The sequence below is a fragment of the Prionailurus bengalensis genome, chromosome C2 (genome assembly GCF_016509475.1).
Source record: "Prionailurus bengalensis isolate Pbe53 chromosome C2, Fcat_Pben_1.1_paternal_pri, whole genome shotgun sequence".
NCBI classification, from domain to species: Eukaryota; Metazoa; Chordata; class Mammalia; order Carnivora; family Felidae; genus Prionailurus; species Prionailurus bengalensis.
In genome coordinates this window covers 157,293,803-157,314,100 of record NC_057350.1, presented here as the reverse complement: position 1 = coordinate 157,314,100, position 20,298 = coordinate 157,293,803, and the positions used below count along the sequence as shown (strand labels likewise).

General features: G+C 39.9%; 1 protein-coding gene across 6 annotated transcripts in view; it reads left to right on the top strand.

Moving 5' to 3' along the window:
* Positions 1 to 20,298, top strand: part of LOC122492185 (programmed cell death 6 interacting protein) — an 80,530-nt gene that overhangs the window by 8,983 nt on the left and 51,249 nt on the right. For all 6 annotated transcript variants that reach the window (XM_043595838.1, XM_043595834.1, XM_043595836.1 and 3 more), the window contains exons 2-4: positions 11,839 to 11,893; positions 13,588 to 13,657; positions 17,976 to 18,103. In XM_043595838.1, the coding sequence (XP_043451773.1) occupies positions 11,839 to 11,893; positions 13,588 to 13,657; positions 17,976 to 18,103 (253 nt within the window). The remainder of the gene's footprint in view (positions 1 to 11,838; positions 11,894 to 13,587; positions 13,658 to 17,975; positions 18,104 to 20,298) is intronic.

Sequence of the window (20,298 nt, the reverse complement as noted above, 5' to 3'; positions counted from 1 at the left end):
TACATTATAATATACATATAATATATAATATAATAATAAATAACATATATAAATATATAATATATACATTATATATACATTATACATTATAATATACATATAATATATATAATATATAATATAATAATAAATAACATATAAATAAATAATATAATACATAACACTATTAACTTACATTAATAAATTAATAAACACATCAGGCTCTGTGCTGACAGCTTGGAGCCTGGAGCCTGTTTCAGATTGTTTCCCTCTCTCTCTGCCCCTGCCCCACTCATGCGCGCGCGCTCTCTCTCTCTCTCTCTGTCAAAAATAAATAAACATTTAAAAAAAAAAACGACTTATTAATTTACATTCCCATCAACACCTATGTGTGAGTTTTTTATTCCTCTGCGTTCTTGCTGATACTTGCAGGTTAATTATTATTTCTTTATTTTTTAGGGAGAGAGAGACAGTGAGAGAGAGCACGAGTGGGGGAGAGGGGCAGAGAGAGAGAGAGAGAGAGAGAGAGAGAGAGAGAATATCTTAAGCAGGTTCCATGCTCAGTGCAGAGCCTGATGTAGGGCTTAATCCCACAACCTTAGAATCATGACCTGAGCCAAAATCAAGAGTCAGATGCTCAACTGACTGAACCACTGGGCGCCCTGTTAGTAACTTAAATTATTGCTTTTTGCTAAACAATGGATGAAAGATAGTACCTTGTTTTCCACTGCATTGCCCTGATTTCTCTGAGGTAGAGCATCTTACATTTACTGGTGTCACTTAATTTCTTTTTCTGTGAATGGCCTGTTCTTTTTCTTTGCCCATTTTCTGGGTTGCTTGTTTTTTTCCTTACTGATTTTTAGGAGTTTTTTTTACATTTTCTGGTTGTTTATCCTTTTTCCATTATGTGTCTGTGTCTTATTTCTTTTTTTTTTTTTTTTTTTTTAATTTTTTTTTTTTCAACATTTATTTATTTTTGGGACAGAGAGAGACAGAGCATGAACGGGGGAGGGGCAGAGAGAGAGGGAGACACAGAATCGGAAACAGGCTCCAGGCTCTGAGCCATCAGCCCAGAGCCTGACGCGGGGCTCGAACTCACAGACCGCGAGATCGTGACCTGGCTGAAGTCGGACGCTTAACCGACTGCGCCACCCAGGCGCCCCTGTGTCTTATTTCTTAATTGTGTTTATGATACCTTTTGTCGTACGGAAGTTCTTGCAAAATGTTTTTTCATAATTGATAGTTGCAATTTTTTCTTACTCTTAATGTGCATATATTATGTGTGATTACCCCCTTGATGAGATTTGCTAAGGGTTTGAAGCTACCATTTTCTTTTTTTAAAACCAAGTCTGTTTTCTTAATTTCTTTTTTGTTTTTTGGTTTCTTCACTGCCTTTGTCATTCACTTTTGTTTTCTCTTTCTTTTTGTATTGAATGGTTAGTTTCTCATCATTTTTGTGTTTCTCATACATTTATTTTAGGAGTGTATACTTTTTCTCAGTCTACTTTGGCTGCATCAGTTGGTTTTGATATTAATATTTTCATTGACATTTATTTTTAAATAGTTTGTAATTTTAGTTTTGTTTCTAACTTGAGTCATTTATGTACATTTCTGTAAAAATTCTAACTTTGTTATTCTCTTGTGGGTTAGTGTTTAGTTTGTTGCGTTATGGTAGTATTTTCATTTGTAGTAAATAAAGTTGGTGGAACTAGTCTCATAATTTCTGAATTTTTTTCAAGCACTAATGTTTTTATAGATCAGGAAAAGAAAATGTTGCTGTTCCACTTTACTTCACAACTGTTGCTAACATTCTGATTGTTGGTTTGGGAGTGAGGATATTAAGATAATTTTAGCACTAATGACACTCCTACAGATTTGTTATTCAAATAGTGTGGAGGAAGTAAAGATATGTAATAGTTGGTCCTTGGTCTCAAGGAATCTCTCTACTTGGCAGACCTTGATTTGGCTCAGTAATTTTATTCTGCATAGATGAATAAACATAATTTAAAGGAAGATTTAAAATCCGATTTGTTTTTCTGTATTCTGACTTCTAATGTTTACTAAATAAGAGAGCTTGTCAGGACAGTCTTCATTCTGTGTAACCTTAAGGAGAATCTTTTGCACACAGGAGGTTTAAGCCCACACAGTTGACTCTGTGGCAGAATTAAGCTAAGATCCAGACCTCTTGACTCCCTGACTAGTTTTTACTATACTCTGCTGCAAAATGCTTCATTAATGAGTCTTCATGTGATAAATTGGGTGAAGAGAGAAGTGTGAAATAAGGTTCTGGAAGGATCTATGAACTCTGACCAATATGCGGTCCAACTCTTTGCATTCTCTTGTTTTTCTTTCTGATTGGCAGTTGGGGGTTGCACAGCCCTAAGTACTGACTGGAGCTGTATAGGTCATGAGAATTTGCACTGCACTGTCACTTTGGCTAGTGTGGACTGGTTCTCAATCTCCATGTGTTCCCCCTAAACTTTTTTCTTTTAATTATTTTTTTAGTGTTTACTTTTTGAGAGAGAGACACACAGACAGAGGTGAGTGGAGGAGGGACTGAGAGAGAGGGCAACACAATCTGAAGCAGGCTTTAGGGTCTGAGCTGTCAGCACAGGGCCCGACGTGGGGCTTGAACTCACCAAGCGTGAGATCATGCCCTGAGCAGAGGTCGGACACTTAACTGACTGAGCCACCCAGGTGCCCTGTCCCACCCCTGAACTTTAAAACTACAGTTTCCAATCTAGTCTGTCTTTGGTATGTTCAAAGAAATGAATTCATTTCCTAGGTTTTTTTTTCCCCCATGAGATTTGAGAAATTGAGCTATTGGATATTTGCAGTAGGTGATTGGGTTTTATAAAATACTGAAGAACATATAAAGGCAGTTCTGAATAGTTGCAAAATAATGATCTGCAGCTACCGTTTGTATCACATGTACTATGTATCAACACTATTCTAAGAATCTAGTATGGTATCTTTTCCCTCATGCTTAAATGAGATATTACCTGACATCAGGAAGGGTTTGGAGAGGTTATTCATAACTTGCACACAGTCACACAGGTGTGAGTTGGTGGACTTGGGTTTCAAACTCAGGATTGTCGGACTTGCAAGTTTGAGATACGCTCACTGTGATATTATACCTCTTAAATATGTTTGAAATTTTATAGTTGATTAAAACATTACTTCTTTCTTTCTTTTTTTTTTAATGTTTATTTATTTTTGAGAGAGAGACAGAAAGTGAGTAGGGGAGGGGCAGAGAGGGAGGGAGACACAGAATCTGAAGCAGGCTCCAGGCTCTGAGCTGTCAGCCCAGAACCCGTCCCAGGGCTCGAACTCACAAACCGTGAGATCATGACCTGAGCCGAAGTCAGATGCGTACCCGACTGAGCCACCCAGGCGCCCCAAAACATTACTTATTTCTAAAATATTAAAAGTACATACGGATTCTTCGCAGCATTATTTCCCATAATGCTCTTTCTGTCTGTCTGTCTGTCTGTCTGTCCGTCTGTCTTTCACCAACTTTGTAGCATACTGGCTTTCCTTCTTCCTACTTGTGGAAAACTCGCAGCAGAGGTCTACTTGTTAGAGGTATATTCTAAGCTAGAATCTGCTGATACAGTAAAGCATATTTAAGTGATAGAGAGGTGGGTAGATATTCTTGTTTCTGCCCTTGTTCCCTCTGTAGGGAATTTTGAGACCTAAGATTTAGGCTGAATTACACGGGCTAGTGTGATGGAATCATGTAGGAGTGGTTTGTTGTATTTCGTGTTGTACGAATAAGTAGCATTTTGCCTGTGGTAACTACAGTTAGCGATGGCTGCTTTCTTTGAAAAGCATTAGTTGAGCGGTGCCTGGGTGGCTCAGTCGGTTAAGCGTTCGACTTTGTCTCAGGTCACGGTCTCATGGTTCGTGGGCTCAAGCCCCACGTCGGGCTGTGTGCTGACAGCTCAGAGCCTGCTTTGGATTCTGCGTCTCGCCTTCTCTCTCTCTGACCCTCTCCTGCTTGCATTCTCTCTGTCTCTCAAAAATAAATAAATGTTAAAAACAATTAAGAAAACAAAAGCATTAGTTGGTTTCTGTTGGGGTTGAGTCCAGAGGAGTCAGATATTATTTCCAATGACTGTCCTCCCATAGGACTTATTTTAAATTAATCACCTGTCCTGAGACAGCTGTTTTACTTTGAGGATTCCATCGCATAGCTTCTAGTCTTTCAATCTATGATATAAATGTACTTTTTCCCTACACGGCTTAAGTTTTGAGAGTCGAGCCCAAAAGCTTTGAATGGAGATAGCTATAAACAATTCAGGACATTCTGTTTAGCCACCCCCCCCCTCCACTGATCCATTTGCAGAGGAGGTAGCTTTATCTCCTACTACTTCCTTTCTTGCTTACTGCAGAGGAATCAGCAAACCAAGGCCTGGTCAGCTGCCTATTTTTGTATTGTTCATAGCCGCCACTCTGAGTGGGTCGGGGCTGTGAGCCTTGGAGACCTAGCTGGCGTGCTCCCCTCTATCCCATCGTCCCCTTTCTTCCCAGTGCCTGCCTCCCTGGCCATTCATTGGCTGCGCCTCACTGCCGCCCAGGGTTAGCTCTGGGGCCACCTACACTTGGCAGGGAATGTACAGTCTCAGGCTGGGAGTTGGTGACTCAGCACATTGCTTGTCTCCAGCAGCTGAGCCAGCTGCCCAAGTTGAGATGGCTGGGCTTTCTGGGAGAAGAGGAGGGCGTGCTGGAACTTGGGTGTCACTGAGGCAGAGAGTGAAGGTGACTGTGTTGTAGCTGCCCACCCCCTCCCCTGGGGCCCTCTCAACCAGACCGGATACTTTTCCTTGGAGAATGAATCTAGGTAATGACAGTTGGGCGGCTGTGTACCTAGAGTGCCCTCCATCTGAGATGGCCCAGGTCAGGGAAGAAGCTTACAGGGCTGGCAGGAGTTTTCCTTCTTGTTGTGTCAAGACCTGCGTATTATCTTGACTTTGCCTTTTGCTTGGCCAAGCCGACAGTAGCCCTTCTCAGAAACAGTTGCTCTGTCAGCCTTGTTGCTGGGCCTTGCGTGCTGTTGCCTTCTTCTGTCTCCAGCCCTTGGGACCTGGATGGCGCCTCCTTGTGGGCTGCGCTTTGGTAGTTCCTGTTGGTTCACAAAACAGAGAATCTTGGCTTTTACTTTTCCAGAGATAAAAAAGGTTACTTTAAAAAAATTTGCAGCTTAGTGACGTATTTGGGGCTAGCAATTAAATAGCAAACAGACGCATTCTCTGCTCTCATGGAGCTTAGAATCCTTTGAGAAAAAAGATACCATACATAATTCCGTAAGTAGGTATATTACAAACTGGTAAGTTCTATGGAGGACGAATTCAGAGGCCCAAGAGATTATAAAGGGAGAGTTTAAACTCCTGGTTTAAAACAGGAGTGAGGTGGACCGTCCTTCTCAGTTCTGCCACCACTGTGGGACAGCCGAGTTACGCTCCCCCATCTCCTGCCTGGATTACTGTAATAGCTTCCTGACCGACCTCTCTCCTTTGCTCTTGCACAACTGCAAGTCCGTCTTCCCCATGGCGGCGTGGACGGTGACTGTGAAAACAGATGAGCTCGCGTTACTCTTCTGTCCGGACTCTGATGGTTGCCCCTCTTCCTCCGAACAGTAGAAACCAGAAGTCTTACGGTTCTGCTCAGAACATCCTTACTTCTTTGATTTCATCTTCTCCTGTGCTGGCCCTGTGACCATACTGGCCTCCTTGCCGTGGCTGGGTGTCTTCGGGCATGCTCTTGTCCCAGTTTTTGGCACTTGATTGTCCCACGACTGCTGATCTTTTATCTCACTTACCTGCTGGCCTCATCACATCACCTCCTTCGTACCTTCTCTATTATCTGTGGTTTTCAAAATTGTTTTATTTCTTCTGTGTAGTCGAGTTATCACATGTTGTGATTGAAGACCACAGTCTTCTCACCCTGTACAACACCTTGTCCTTCTTACTTTTTTCTCCATAGCACTTACTACGGTCCCCTGTACTGTATTTTTACTTATCTATTTTGTCTCCCCCTCTACAAGTAAAGCTCTACAAGGGCTCAAAATTTTAAATGTTTGTTTACCGCTGAATTTCTATGTCCTAGAACTGTGTTTGGTACATAGTAAACTCTTAGTGTATATTTTTTGAATGAATGGGTGAACAAATGGATGAGGGAAGGCTTTTTTGATGGTATATCAGCCTAGATAAGAAGAACAGGAAATCGTGATAGGAAAAGTGTCGGGGGGGGGAGTGTGTGGGGGGGGTGGGAACCAAAAACTGGTGGAGGCCCTGAGCCAGGAGAGAGCATAGACTAATGAATAGAACGTGTAGTGAATATTCTCAGATGAGGCTGGAGAGGTTGAATGATGGCTGGATAATGCCAGGCCTTGTCAAAAATTTTGGATGAAATTTTAAGTATGATAGGAATGAGTTAAAGCGTTTCAACATTTAATAATTCAGAGTTCATTTTTTTTTTCAGACTACGAGAATGTTTTAGGTACAAGAACATTCTACATGACCACGGTACAGCTTTCAAAATTGGGAAGTTAGCATTGATTGAATATTACCGTGTAACCCATAAAACGCATTCAAATTTTGCTAAGTGTCCCAATGATATTTTTACAGGCTCAGGATCTCATCCAGGATCCTTTGGTATTTAATTGGCTCTTTAGTCTGCTTACGTCTGGAACAGTTCCTCAGTTTCTCCTTGTTTTTCACAACCTTGACATCTTTAAAGAGTATAAGCTGCTTACTTGGTAGAATGTCCCTCGGTAAGAGTTCGTCTTATTTTTTCTTAGGATTTATGCATTTTTGGGCAGCAGTACCACCGAAGTGCAGCTGGGTTTTGTTTTTGGTTTTGTGCATGTCAGGAAGAACTTGATGTTGTTTGGTGCCCTGTGTTTAACTTTCATGATTTGATCAAGATGATGTCTGCTGGGTTTCTTGACCTTACAGTTGATGAGTATGTTGAACAAGTTAGTAAGTACTTTGTGGGGAGAATCTTTGTAATACCCTGTTTCCATCAGACTTTCTTGTGTTAGCATCCATTGATATATCTTAACTGAAACAGATACTCTGAAAGGTGCCGTGGTGATTTTTCCAACTCTGTTATAGCTTCTAGTGTTACGAGCTGCCGTTGTGCAGTAGGGTAGTGCTTTCCCTGTTCATCTATTTATTTTATTTGCTTCAAATTGGTGTTCATATTTTTCTCAATGGGTTATGATTTGTTTATTTCATTTAATTTTTTCTGGACTTGGCTAGCAGGAGCCCCTTAAAGCTAGTTCTTACGTCTTTTTGACATGGCCTCATTTTTTGAGTACTTCCTTGACTATCTGACATAGCAAGATGTTTTAGGTTTGATTCTTGAATTTTCTCCATCTCCGCCATGGAATCTGTCATTTCTTGAAGGAGTGTTGGCTCCTAAAGCAGAGAATTATTCATCTGGGCTCTAGATGTGCTTATGCCACCAAGGTGTTATTACTTCTAGGCCCTCTGAGCATATATGTTTAGGAAATACACTCACACACACATTTATACCTGTTTTTGTATTTCTCCACTGTATATACATGTGTGTGTATGTGTGTGTATTTTTGTTGTTGTTTAGTTTATTTTTGAGAAAGAGAGAGACAGAGAGGGAAAGTGTGTGGGAGCCAGCAGGGTAGGGGTAGAGAGGCAGAGACAGAGGGAGACACAGGACCCGAAGCAGACTCTGCACTGACAGTGGGGCACTGATAGCGGGGCTCGAACCCATGAACCGTGAGATCATGACCTGAGCCGAAGTCAGACGTCCAGCCAACTGAGCCACTCAGGCACCCCTGGATTTCTCCACCATATTAGAAAATCACACTGATACCTCCAATTCCAAGCAAAAAGTACAGAATTTATTCTAGCCATTTCTCTTTCTGTAACTCTTTTCTCTGACAGTTAGAAATTAGTGTCCATTATCTTCATTGTGTTTACTTAATTGCTCAGATCTTGTTGTTTGTAACCAAACCTGTGGCCATGTCAGCCAAAAACTTGGTGTCACACATGTTGCCCCTCCCCCTGGAAGATTGGCCTCAGAAACAGTCATTGGAATGATAGCCCTGAAGAAGGTGGGGAAGGGAGGGGAGGTAATAAGAGGAGGAGGAAGGGTTAGAGAGGCCAGTTAGAAGGCTTTGCCTTGGATATCCCCAATCTCTCATGTTAGCTCAAAGGTCAGCCTGATGAGGGAGAAGATTGCTTCTTGTTTGATGATTGTTCTGGCTGCTGGGTGGAGAGTAGACTGAGAAGAATGACAAGTGACTCAAGGAGACTTTGTGATTAGTCTACTTTAAAGGGAGGGTAGAAGTTTTTTTTTTTTTTTTTTTAATCTAATTCCAGTTTAGTTAACATTCAGTGTTATATTAGTTTCAAGTGTACAATATAGTGATTCAGCATTTTTGTACATTACTCAGTGCTTATCAAGATAAATGTTCTCTCAATGGGGAAAAACTGAGAACTTTCCCCCTAAGGTCAGGAACACAGCAAGGATGGCGACTCTCACCACTTTTATTCAGCATAGTACTGGAAGTCCTAGCCACAGCAGTCAGACAACAAAAAGATATAGAAGCATCCAAATTGGTAAGGAAGAAGTAAAACTTTTAACCATTTGCGGGTGACATGATACCATATATAGAAAACCTGAAGGATTCCATCAAACAACTGCTAGAACTGATCCACGAGTCTAATAAAATTGCAGAATACAAAATCAGCATACAGAAATCTGTTGCGTTCCTATACACCAGTAATGAAGCAGCAGAAAGAGAAATTAAGAAAGCAATCCCATTTACAATTGCACCAAAAATAATAAGATACCTAGGAATAAACCTAACCAAAGAGGTGAAAGACCTGTACTCTGAAAAGTATAAAACACTGATGAAAGAAACTAAAGATGACACAAATGGAGACATTCCATGTTCATGGATTAGAAGAGTAAATATTGTTAAAGTATCTGTACTACCCAAAGCAATCTACACATTTAATGCAATTCTTATCAAAATACCAGCAGCATTTTTTATAGAACTGGAACAAATAATCCTAAAATTTGTATGGAACCAGAAAAGACCCTAAAAAGCCAAAGCAATCTTGAAAAAGAAAAGCAAAGCTAGAAGTATTACAATTCAAGTTATATTACAAAACTGTAGTGATCAAAACAGTATGGTACTGGCATAAAAATAGACATATAGATGAATAGAACAGAATAGAAAACCCAGAAATGAACATGCAGTTACATATGACCAATTAATCTTTGGCAAAACAGAAAAGAATAACGGGAAAAAGTCTCTTCAACAAATGGTGTTGGGAAAACTGGGCCACTTTCTTATACACAAAAATAAACTCAAAATGGATTAAGGACCTAAATGTGGACCTGAAACTATAAAAATCCTACGAGAGAACACAAGCTGTAACTTCTCTGACATTGGCCATGGCAGCTTTTGTCTAGATAGGTCTCCTGAGCCAAGGGAAACAAAAGCAAGGATAAACTATTGGGACTACCTTAAATAAAAAGGTTCCACACAGTGAAGGAGACAACAAAACTAAAAGGCGACTTATGGAATGGGAGAAGATACTTGGAAATGACATATCTGATGAAGGGTTAGTATCCAAATGTATAAAGAACTTCTGAATCTCAACACCCCAAAACAACCCAATTAGAAGATGGGCAGAAGACACGAACATTCTTCCAAACAAGACATGATGATCAACAGATACATGAAAGATGGTCAACATCACTCATCATCAAGGAAATGCAAATCAAAACCACAATGGGATATCACCTCACACCTGCCAGAATGGCTAAAATAAAAAACAAGAAATGGCAGGTATTGGCAAGGATGTGGAGAAAAAGGAAACCTTTGTGCACTGTTGGTGGGAATGCGAACAGGTGCAGCCACTGTGGAAGACAATATGGAGGTTCCTCAAAAAATTAAAGATAGACCTACCATATGATTCTGTAATTCCACTACTGGTTATTTACCCAAGTAAAACACTAATTTGAAAAGGTCTATGCGTTTTCTGTTTGTTTAAACATAATTGACAATGGCCAAACTACAGAAGCAGTCCAAGTGTCCATCAATAGGTGAATGGATAAAGACGTGTTGTGTGTGTGTGTGTGTATTGCCCAGCCATACAGAAGAATGAAATCTTGCCATTTACAATGACATGGATGGAGCTAGAGAGTACAATGGTAAACGAAAGAAGTCCAAGAAAGACAGATACCATGTAATTTCACTCATGTGCGGAATTTAAGAAACAAAACAAATGAGCAAGGGAAAAAAGAGAAACCAAGAAACAGACTTTTTTTTTTTTAAATTTTTTTTTCAACGTTTTTTTATTTATTTTTGGGACAGAGAGAGACAGAGCATGAACGGGGGAGGGGCAGAGAGAGAGGGAGACACAGAATCGGAAACAGGCTCCAGGCTCCGAGCCATCAGCCCAGAGCCTGACGCGGGGCTCGAACTCCCGGACCACGAGATCGTGACCTGGCTGAAGTCGGACGCTTAACCGACTGCGCCACCCAGGCGCCCCAAGAAAACAGACTTTTAATTGTAGAGAATAAACTGATGGTTACGGGGCAGGGGTGAGGGGGGATGTGGGGGTGGGTGAAACAGGTGATGGGGATTAAGGAGTGCACTTGTGATGAGCACTGGCTGATGTATAGAATTAGTGAATCACTATATTGTATGCCTCAAACTAATACAACGCTGTATGTTAACTGGAATTAAAATAAGAATAAAAAAAATTAAATGTACTCTTTTTTAATCCTCTTCACCTACTTCACCCATTTTCTCACCCACTTCGCCTCTGGTAACCATCAGTTTGTTCTCTATAGTTAAGAGTGTGCCTTTTGATTTGTCTCTTTTTTTCTTTTTCATTTATTATTATTATTATTTCATGTTTATTTTTGACAGAGTGAGCAGGGGAGGAGCAGAGATAGAGGGGGGCAGGGGATCTGAGGGAGGCTCTGCACTGACAGCAGAGACCTCGTTGTGGGGCTCAAACTCACAAACTGTGAGATCATGACCTGAGCCAAAGTCGGACACTTAACTGAGCCACCCAGGCGTCCCTCGTTTATTTTGTTTCTTAAATTCTGTTACTTTGTTTTGTAAATTTCTTAAATTACTGCCCGTGCTCTCTTCTAGGATTTTTATGGTTTCAGGTCTCACATTTATTTAGGTCCTTAATCCATTTTGAGTTTATTTTTGTGTGTGGTATAAGAAAGTGGTCCAGTTTCATTCTTTTGCATGTTGCTGTCCAGTTTTCCCAACACCATTTGTTGAAGAGATTGCGTTTTTCCCATTGCATATTCTTGCCTCCCTTGTTGAAATTAATTGACCATATAATCGTGAGTGTATTTCTGGGCAGGGTGGAAGCTTTGATGAAGGGTGTGACAGTGGAGATGGGCAGAAGTGGAGATGTCCAAGGCATGTGTGAAAGTTAGTAAACCTGTTTTTAAATAGCAGTTTATCAGAGATGTTAATTTGCTCAATGGATATAAACAGTTGCCTTAATAAGTAGTATTTTAAAAAATACTTTGGTTCTGGGCAGATGTTAGTTTCCTTTTAGCCAATACACTTGGTACGTATTTTTCTTTAGTGGTGAGTATGAGTTTTTTGTTCACAAATTTTTTTATTGCATGCATTTCACATTCTCATTTACACATTAAAAGATTGTGTTTCTTAACTTTAAAATGGCTGATTGAATTTGATTTGTGGACTGCTCAAAGTAAGCGTGAATAATTTTTGTGTACTCATAAACTAGTTGTGTATACGTAAATGTATATAATATTTAGCTTTGGTAATTATAAATTTTCCTTTTTTTCTTCTTTTTTTAGATATTATGATCAAATTTGTTCCATTGAACCCAAATTCCCATTCTCTGAAAATCAGGTAAGTTATTAATTTTAATTTGTTTTAAAGTTATATCATAATAATGGCAAACACCCATTTCTTCCGACACATGGTATCATTTAAAAAAAATTTTTTTTTAACATTTATTAATTTTTGAAAGAGACAGAGCGCAAATGGGGGAGGGCTAGAGAGAGAGGGAGACACAGAATCCGAAGCAGTCTCCAGGCTCCGAGCGGTCAGCACAGAGCCTGACGCGGGGCTCGAACTCACAGACCACGAGATCATGACCTGAGCCGAAGCCGGCTGCTTAACTGACTAAGCCACCCAGGCGCCCCATGGTATCACTTTTTAAAATAAATGGTGCTTCTTCCCTATTTTATCTTTCTGTAAGACCTTTTGATACAAATTAGAAGCTTGTAAGCCCATCTGATGAGAATCTATATCTTTTGGAAGAGTCTCTTGGAATTCTGTTCCTGTTCATGTCATTCCTTAGTAACTTTTGGGTTTATGTGGAGCATTGGACTGCATTTTTTCCCCCTGTATTTTATATCAATATGATCTGTTGACTGATTAACATAGTCTGTGATGTCCTTCCCTTTGTGTTACACAGAATAAAAAAGGAAACTGAAGTATTAGTCTCAGTGTCTGTGTTTTAAAAATTGACACAAATTATATTTGCATATAAAGTTGCAAGTGCTGTTCTGATTAGATGTTATACTACAAGAATATTTGCTTTCTTTTAAAGGCTAGATACTAAAAATGCTGATGATTTCTCACAGTTTTGTTTGAGAGACTTGTTAAACGTTTTCAATTTGTGTGACATTTTAAGTTTCAAAATACGTAGTTTATGGAAAATGCTTTAAACATTCTTGAGGTAAAGTTTTTACAGGTGATGTAATATGTTGAAATTTGCTTTAAGATACCCAAGGAGGAAAAAGTATGTGTGTAGGGTTGGGAGGGGACATGGAAAGTGGGAGTAGGTGAATCCAGACATTCAAAAGGCTAAAACTGTGATGGCTGTATGGCGTTCATTCTGTTATTCTCTCTAGTTTTGTGTATATTGAAAATTTCTCTAATCCAGAGTTAACAAAATTTTTGCATGGGATTGCAATACATAATTTAAAAGAGGTAAGTTGTTTTTAACCTTTATATGTGGAATATATTAGAATCAGAGTGAAACAGTTTTTTTTAATTAAGTAAACTTTTAATTTATGTAGAGCATATGTACAAAAGTGAATATCATGTGTATAGCTTGAATCTTTATAAAGCGAATACACATGTGTAAGTACAACCCAAATCAAGAAATAACATATTATCTCATTCCCCCAAAGGTAACCCTTCTCCTTTTGTCATCAGGGAGTAATTTTTAATTTTATATTCAAGGAAACCTTTGCTTCTCTTGGCTTATTTGACAATCATTTATTAAGTGCCTGTTCTGTTCACGCCATTGTGTGTTGTAAAGATGAGTAAGATAGTGTTTTCTGGAGAGGACAATACGTGCACCATTACTGAGGCAGAATGACCATTGGAAATATCATAGTGCTAGTATTTTACTTTTAAAAAAGAAAACTCTGTGGTCCAGGAAAAGGGAAAGGAGTTAGTTGTCTACAGAAGATAATGTTTTGACAAGCTTTAGTCCTTTTCCTCATTGTGGATTTTTCTTCAAAATAGACCTAATATTAATGAGAAGCAAGAAGGTAAGATAATTTTCTCTTTGCTCTTTTTCTATCAAGATCTGCTTGACATTTACCTGGAAGGATGCTTTTGATAAAGGTTCACTTTTTGGAGGATCTGTGAAATTGGGTATGTAATGACTTTTAAAAAAATGATAAGACACTTGGGCTAAACACGTTGTATTATTTTAGGCTTTAAAAATTGCTCTCCTGACAGCTTTTTGTAAATAATAAAAATGTTTACATTTTTTAAAAAAATTTCAACTTTTAATGTAATTTCCAAATACTTGTAGAGAGCCTGTGCCTTGCCAGGCACTGTCCTAGTTATAACAACAAATGAGACAGTTGTATTCAGTCTGTTTAGGAGAACGACTGATCATTCCAAAATGTAACGGATAGTCTATGAGGATATGAACAAAGTAGTGAGCCTGTAAATGAGGAAGACATGAATTCTGCTTGTTGAAAGCAAGCTGTGTTCAGGTTAAGCTCTGAAGGATGAATTTGGTTTTCCCAGCTAAAAAGTAATGTTACAGGTAGACCATTATAACCAAAGGTCGGAAGAATGAAGGCGGGTTGGCAGGTTAACCACTGTGTGCATTAATTTTCTTGTTTTTGAAATGGGGAATAAATAGTACTATGAAATACTGTTTATCTCATTTGGGCTCTTGTGTGGATTAAATGGGTGGATACATGCAGAGTTCTTAGGAGAGTATGCAGTAAATATTAGCTGCAGTAAGTAATAGGAATGTATTTTATTGTAAATAAGTACACGTAACACATTATTTGTGGTACGTGTGCATTATAGAGAATACATAATATAACACATAGTATATGGTACAAATTATGTATGATGCATATTAATAAAATTATTGTAAGGCTTGAAACCATAGGTTGAATTGAGGATTATGGAGGGTGAAGACATCGGAAAGCAGATTGTGAAGAGGTGCGAATATACTATGCATGTGTACTCTTCTCTCTTACGTGTTAATAGCTGGAATTTATTGAGTACTTACTCCACCTAGGCACTGTGGAAAGGGCTTCACATATATTATCTTCCTGAATTTCCCAAAAACCCAATGAAGAAAGGCACCGTTATTACCAGTTGAACACACTTGTTTAGAAAGATGAAGCGACTTTGTAAGTCATAAGGGAAGGATTTGGTGAAGTGGGATGTGATTCCAGAAAGCCTGACTCCAGGTACTAGAGACAAACAGACCAGTGAGGAGACTGGTGACAGATGAGATGAGAGAGGGTGGTATGTGTGGGTCAGAGGAGAGGGAGGGGATTTGAGCGACGTTTCGCAGTTGAAACTGACTGGATCTGCCGAATGTCTCTCAGAAGGAAGAGGAGTAGTTGAGGGCTGACTCTAAGATTTATAACTCAGTTTGACTTGGTGGGTATTCCTTCCAAAAGGCAAGTTGAGTTTGACCTTTGTATGCTGCGTCTGGGTAGAATTTTTTTTTTTTTTGGCATTTGGAAACAGATTTAAAAGTCAAGAGTGGTAGAGATGTAGATTTGGGAACAGTTATCATTAAATGATAATAATAAATCTATCTCCTCTGGTAGTCCGTAGATTGGGAAAAGTGTGAAGGCCAGAGCTAGGTGATAATAACGTTGAAAGGAAACAGGAACAGGTTCCTGGGAATGAGGATGAGAAAAAGCTTTCAGATCTCAGAGGAACCGGAGAAGAATAGAGGCACGACATTGAGTGCCAGAAGGGTTTCCGAGGTCACATAGTCCAGTGGTTCCTGAACCTGGCCGCGTGTTAGAATCACCTGAGGAAAATGTGAAAGGTACACCTGTAAAGATACAGAATTCCAGATGTGATAGGAAGAATTTCCGGGGTGGACCACTGGAATTAGTATCCTTGAAAATTCCTCCAGGTGATTTTAGTATCTATCCAGGTTGGAACATCGCTGACAGAATCGTTGTGGCAGAGGTAAGTCACATAAAGTTGGAGAAGTCAGTGATTTGGTAATGAAAGAAGTTTCACTAGGGGCACGCCCCTGCATCAGGTTGAGGGGTGGACCGGAGGTGAGGAGATGGGAACCACAAACGCGGATTGCTCATTTTAAAGATTTTCAGTAAGGGTTTAAGGACAAGGCATTATGCTGAGAGGGAGACCAGGTCAAGAAAAGGGTTTTTCTTTTTCTGTGGCATTTGCACTGCCACGTTGCTGGGCTGAGAACCAGGAGCAGGTGCCAGAACTAGAAGATACTTAAGGGAGGTGGGTTCTTCCCGAAAGACGTGGGAAGCAAAGGACTTAACACAAATAGAGCAGGACACAGTTCATCAAGGCACTCCGGTAGCAGATATTGGGAATTAAATGTCCTTCAGTTGGGAATGCAAGCTGGTGCAGCCACTCTGGAAAACAGTATGGAGGTTCCTCAAACAGCTAAAAATAGAACTACCCTACAACCCAGCAGTTGCACTACTGGGTATTTATCCAAGGGATCCAGGTGTGCCGTTTCGAAGGGACACGTGCACCCCCATGTTTATAGCAGCACTATCAGCAATAGCCAAAGTCTGGAAAGAGCCCAAATGTCCATCGATGGATGAACGGATAAAGAAGATGTGGTCTATATACAGTGGATTATTACTCGGCAATCAGAAAGAATGAAATCTTGCCATTTGCAGCTACGTGGATGGAACTGGAGGGTATTATGCTCAGTGAAATTAGAGAAAGACAAAAATCGCATGACTTCACTCATATGAGGACTTTAAGAGGCAAAACAGATGAACATAAGGGAGGGGAAACAAAAATAACATAAAAACAGGGAGGGGGACAAAACAGAAGAGACTCAAATATGGAGAACAAACAGGGTTACTGGAGGGGTGCTGGGAGGGGGGATGGGCTAAATGGGTAAGGGGCAGTAAGGAATCTACTCCTGAAATCATTGTTGAACTGTATGCTAACTAATTTGGATGTAAATTAAAAAAAATAAAAAATAAAATAAAAAAAAATGTCCTTCAGTAATGTCTTGGCTAAATAAAGCGTGGGCCACCCACTCATTAGAATATTGTGTAATTTTAGGATACTAAGAACGAGAGTGCAAGTGTATTTTTGTTAAGTGTAAAGCTTTGTCCTGTTTCTCAGTGCATATGAAAATTAACGTTTATAGTATATTGTAGTCTGTTCAAAGTGTGCAATAGCATTTTGTGTGAGAAACAATGTATATAACCTAATTTAAAATTTTGTTGCTAAAAATGCTGTTATCTGAGCTTTCGGGGACTTGTGATCAGTGGTCACAGATCACCATAACATATATAATAATGATGATGAAAAAGGTTTAAATCCTGTGAGCATTACCAAAATGTCACACAGAGATGCAAAGTGAGCAAATGCTGTTGGACAAAGTGGTGCTGATCGATTTGCTGATTGACGCAGTTGCCACTGCCTCTCATTTTGCAAAAGAATGCAATGATCTGCGAAGTGCAATCGAGTGAAGCACAGTAAAATGAGGCATGCCTCAATTTGCCTTTTGAGATCTGCGTATTTATTTCCCGTAGCACAATGCCCTCCGGGTTCGTCCGTGGTGTAGCATGTGACAGGAAGGCCGAATGATATTCCATTACGTGTTTACCCATCAGTGGACACTTGGGTTTCTCCCACCTTTTGGCTACGAACGTGGCTGTGTGAATGTCTTTTTGTGACTGCTCTCGCTTCTCTTTGGAATATACCCAGAAGTGGAATTGTTGGATCCAATGGGAGTTTTATTTCTGAGTGTTTGAGGAGCTGCCATACTGTTTTCCACAGGACTGCAGTGTTTCACCTTCCCACCAACAGCTCACAGTGGTTCCGGTTTCTCCACCTGCTTGCCAACAGTTGTTATTTTTTGTTGTTTCTGTTCCTGATAGTAGCCGTCCCGGTGGATGTGACGTGTGTGGTTTCTTGATCAGAGCTGTATTTTAACTGCTTGCACAATCTAGCCTTCTGATGGATGTATCGGGATAAGGGTGTGAGACTTGGAGGTGCCTGCCTTGGGTTAGGTTTGTCATAGGGAGGAACTGACTTACTGGCTTGAGTGTGGTGAGAAGATAGATGTGTGTATACACACACACACACACACACACACACACACACACACACATCTTCTGTAAAATTTTGAGAGGTGATGGGAAAACAATTTATTTGACTTTAAGTGAGAATTGACATGAGAATGACTTTTCATTTGGAACCTAGTAGCATTGTGGACGGAAAGGAAAGGAAAGACTAACTCCTTGATCTTTTGAATTTTAGATGATGGGATTATCGTTGTGGAAATAAATAAATTGCTGCCTGGCCGGGCAGCGTTGGAAATATGGGTACTATTATGGGTGAGAAAACAGGTCTGGAAACTTGTTTTTGTGAGAGCCGGTGGGAGAGATTTCATAGTATTTATCTTTGAAACATTTATTTCCTTTAGAGAAAATAATCTGATAAATTTTTCCTTCTTAATTTTTTACAGCTCTTGCAAGCTTAGGATATGAAAAGAGCTGTGTGTTATTCAATTGTGCAGCGTTAGCTAGCCAGATTGCCGCAGAACAGAACCTGGATAATGATGAAGGATTGAAAGTCGCTGCTAAGCATTACCAGGTATGCAGAACAGTAACCACATGATCAACACTAACTTGGATTAAATTGCAGATAACTTGTACTTAGGCTCATAGGTGTCTCTTTATACACAGATACGTTCTTGAAAAGTAATGTACTTTTTAATGAATTGATTCACACTTTTGAAATCCTTAAACTGTTTACCTGTAGACCAGCTCTGTTTTTCCTCACTGTTGTATACCTAGCACCTAGGACAGTGCCTGGCACGTAATAAAGGCTCAATAAATGTTGGGAGAACAAATGATTGAATGTTTGAGATGAAGTTCTTGGTTAAATCCCTTTTAAATAATTGATCTCATTAAAAAATTTTGTACAGTTGACCCTTGAACAGCGTGGGGGTTAGGGGTGGTGACCCCTTGCATAGTCAAAAATACACTGTAACATTTGACTCCCCTGGAACGTAACTACTAATAGCCCACTGTTGACTGGATGCCTTACTTCAACATAAACAGTTGAATAACATGTATTGTCTGTGGGCGCCTGGGTGGCTCAGTCGGTTAAGCATCTAACTCGTGATTTTGGCTCAGGTCATGATCTCAAGGTCCGTGAGATCAGGCCCCGAGTTGGGCTCTGCGCTGACAGCATGGAGCCTGCTTGGGATTCTCTCTCTCTCTCTCTCTCTCTCTCTCTCTCTCTCTCTCTTTCTCTGCCCCTCCCCTGCTCACACTTTCTCTCTCTCTCTCTCTCAAAATAAATACACTTAAAAAATTAAAAAAACCTGTATTGTGTACGTTTTATGTATTATATATTGCATTCTTACAGTAAATATGTAAGAGAAAATACCTCTACAGTACTGTGCTGTATTTATTGAAAAAAAAATCCATGTATAAGTGGATCTGCGCAGTTCAAACCTCTGTTGTTCAAGGGTCAGATGTACGTTATTTAAATATATTTTTTCTTAAGAGACACAGCTAATATTTTACCATTGTCACAAAAGTTAAGACCTCTTAGTAAGGAAATTTTAACTCTGGCTTGTAGAGAGGTCATATTTAAATGTGGCCAGGTATGTCATGTTCTCAAGTTAGCTAAATTTAGATTTTGGGTACTATCACTAATATGGCATATTATTTGGTGGCAGTGTATTATTTACTCAGCTTTTCTTTTTCTTTTTTTTTTAATCTTTTTTTTTTAACGTGTATTTATTTTTGAGACAGAGAGAGACAGAGCATGAACGGGGGAGGGTCAGAGAGAGAGGGAGACACAGAATCTGAAACAGGGGCTCGAACTCACGGACCGCGAGGCTCGAACTCACGGACCGCGAGATCATGACCTGAGCCGAAGTCGGCCGCTTAACCGACTGAGCCACCCAGGCGCCCCTATTTTTCTTTTAACGTAAAGAATAAATGATTGCTGTCGAATGATCTAGTTCATGCTTTAGATTGTGTTATAATTTACAGATGTGCTCGCATACAGTATTTGACTCTCAGATGAACCTCGTGATGCGTGTTGTATGTGTAATGACACCCCATTTTACACACAAGGAGACTCAAAGGCCAGCGTGTTAATAAAGTGGTCCGTTGAGGTTTCAGGTTCTGATTCCAAATTTTATGGAATTCCAGAGGTGCTTCCTGTCTTCCATGGCTGTGGAATTTGCTTGTCCCAGAGGTGGAGTCTGATTTTTCCTGTTGTTTCACTTTACAAGTGAGATTAAGAATGCTCTTCTAAGAAAGTGAGAGGAAGATGCGTTTTAAGCAAACAACGCTCCAAATTGCGGCTTGCCGTGCAGTTTTCAATGGGCATGGATGACAGACATACTTTTCTTTTTGAGCCTCTAAAGGGCCAATATTTTAAAATGTGAAAATGAAGTCAACTTTACTTTTCTGTTAACTGTAACTCAGCTAATTGGCATGTGATAATAAATTCCATTCTGTGAGTCGCCTTTGCGATTCACAGCAGGTCACCTAGTGTGATGGAAAGGGGGTGGTGATTTCAGAAGACTTAGATAGGCTTGTCTAGGCTCTTTGCCACCAGGAAGCTGTGTTCCCTTGGACGTGTTCTTTAATGACCTTTGTCGGCCTCTCGTTCCAGATTTGTGACAGAGGCTGGGTCCCTTGCTGTTCTGGTCTGTGATTCTCTTAGTGTATTTAAGCAAGGTCAGCTCGTCGCTCCTTGCAGATACTCTGGTTTCATGATACCTCATGACTGCAGAAAACATGATGTTCACTTGTAATACATAA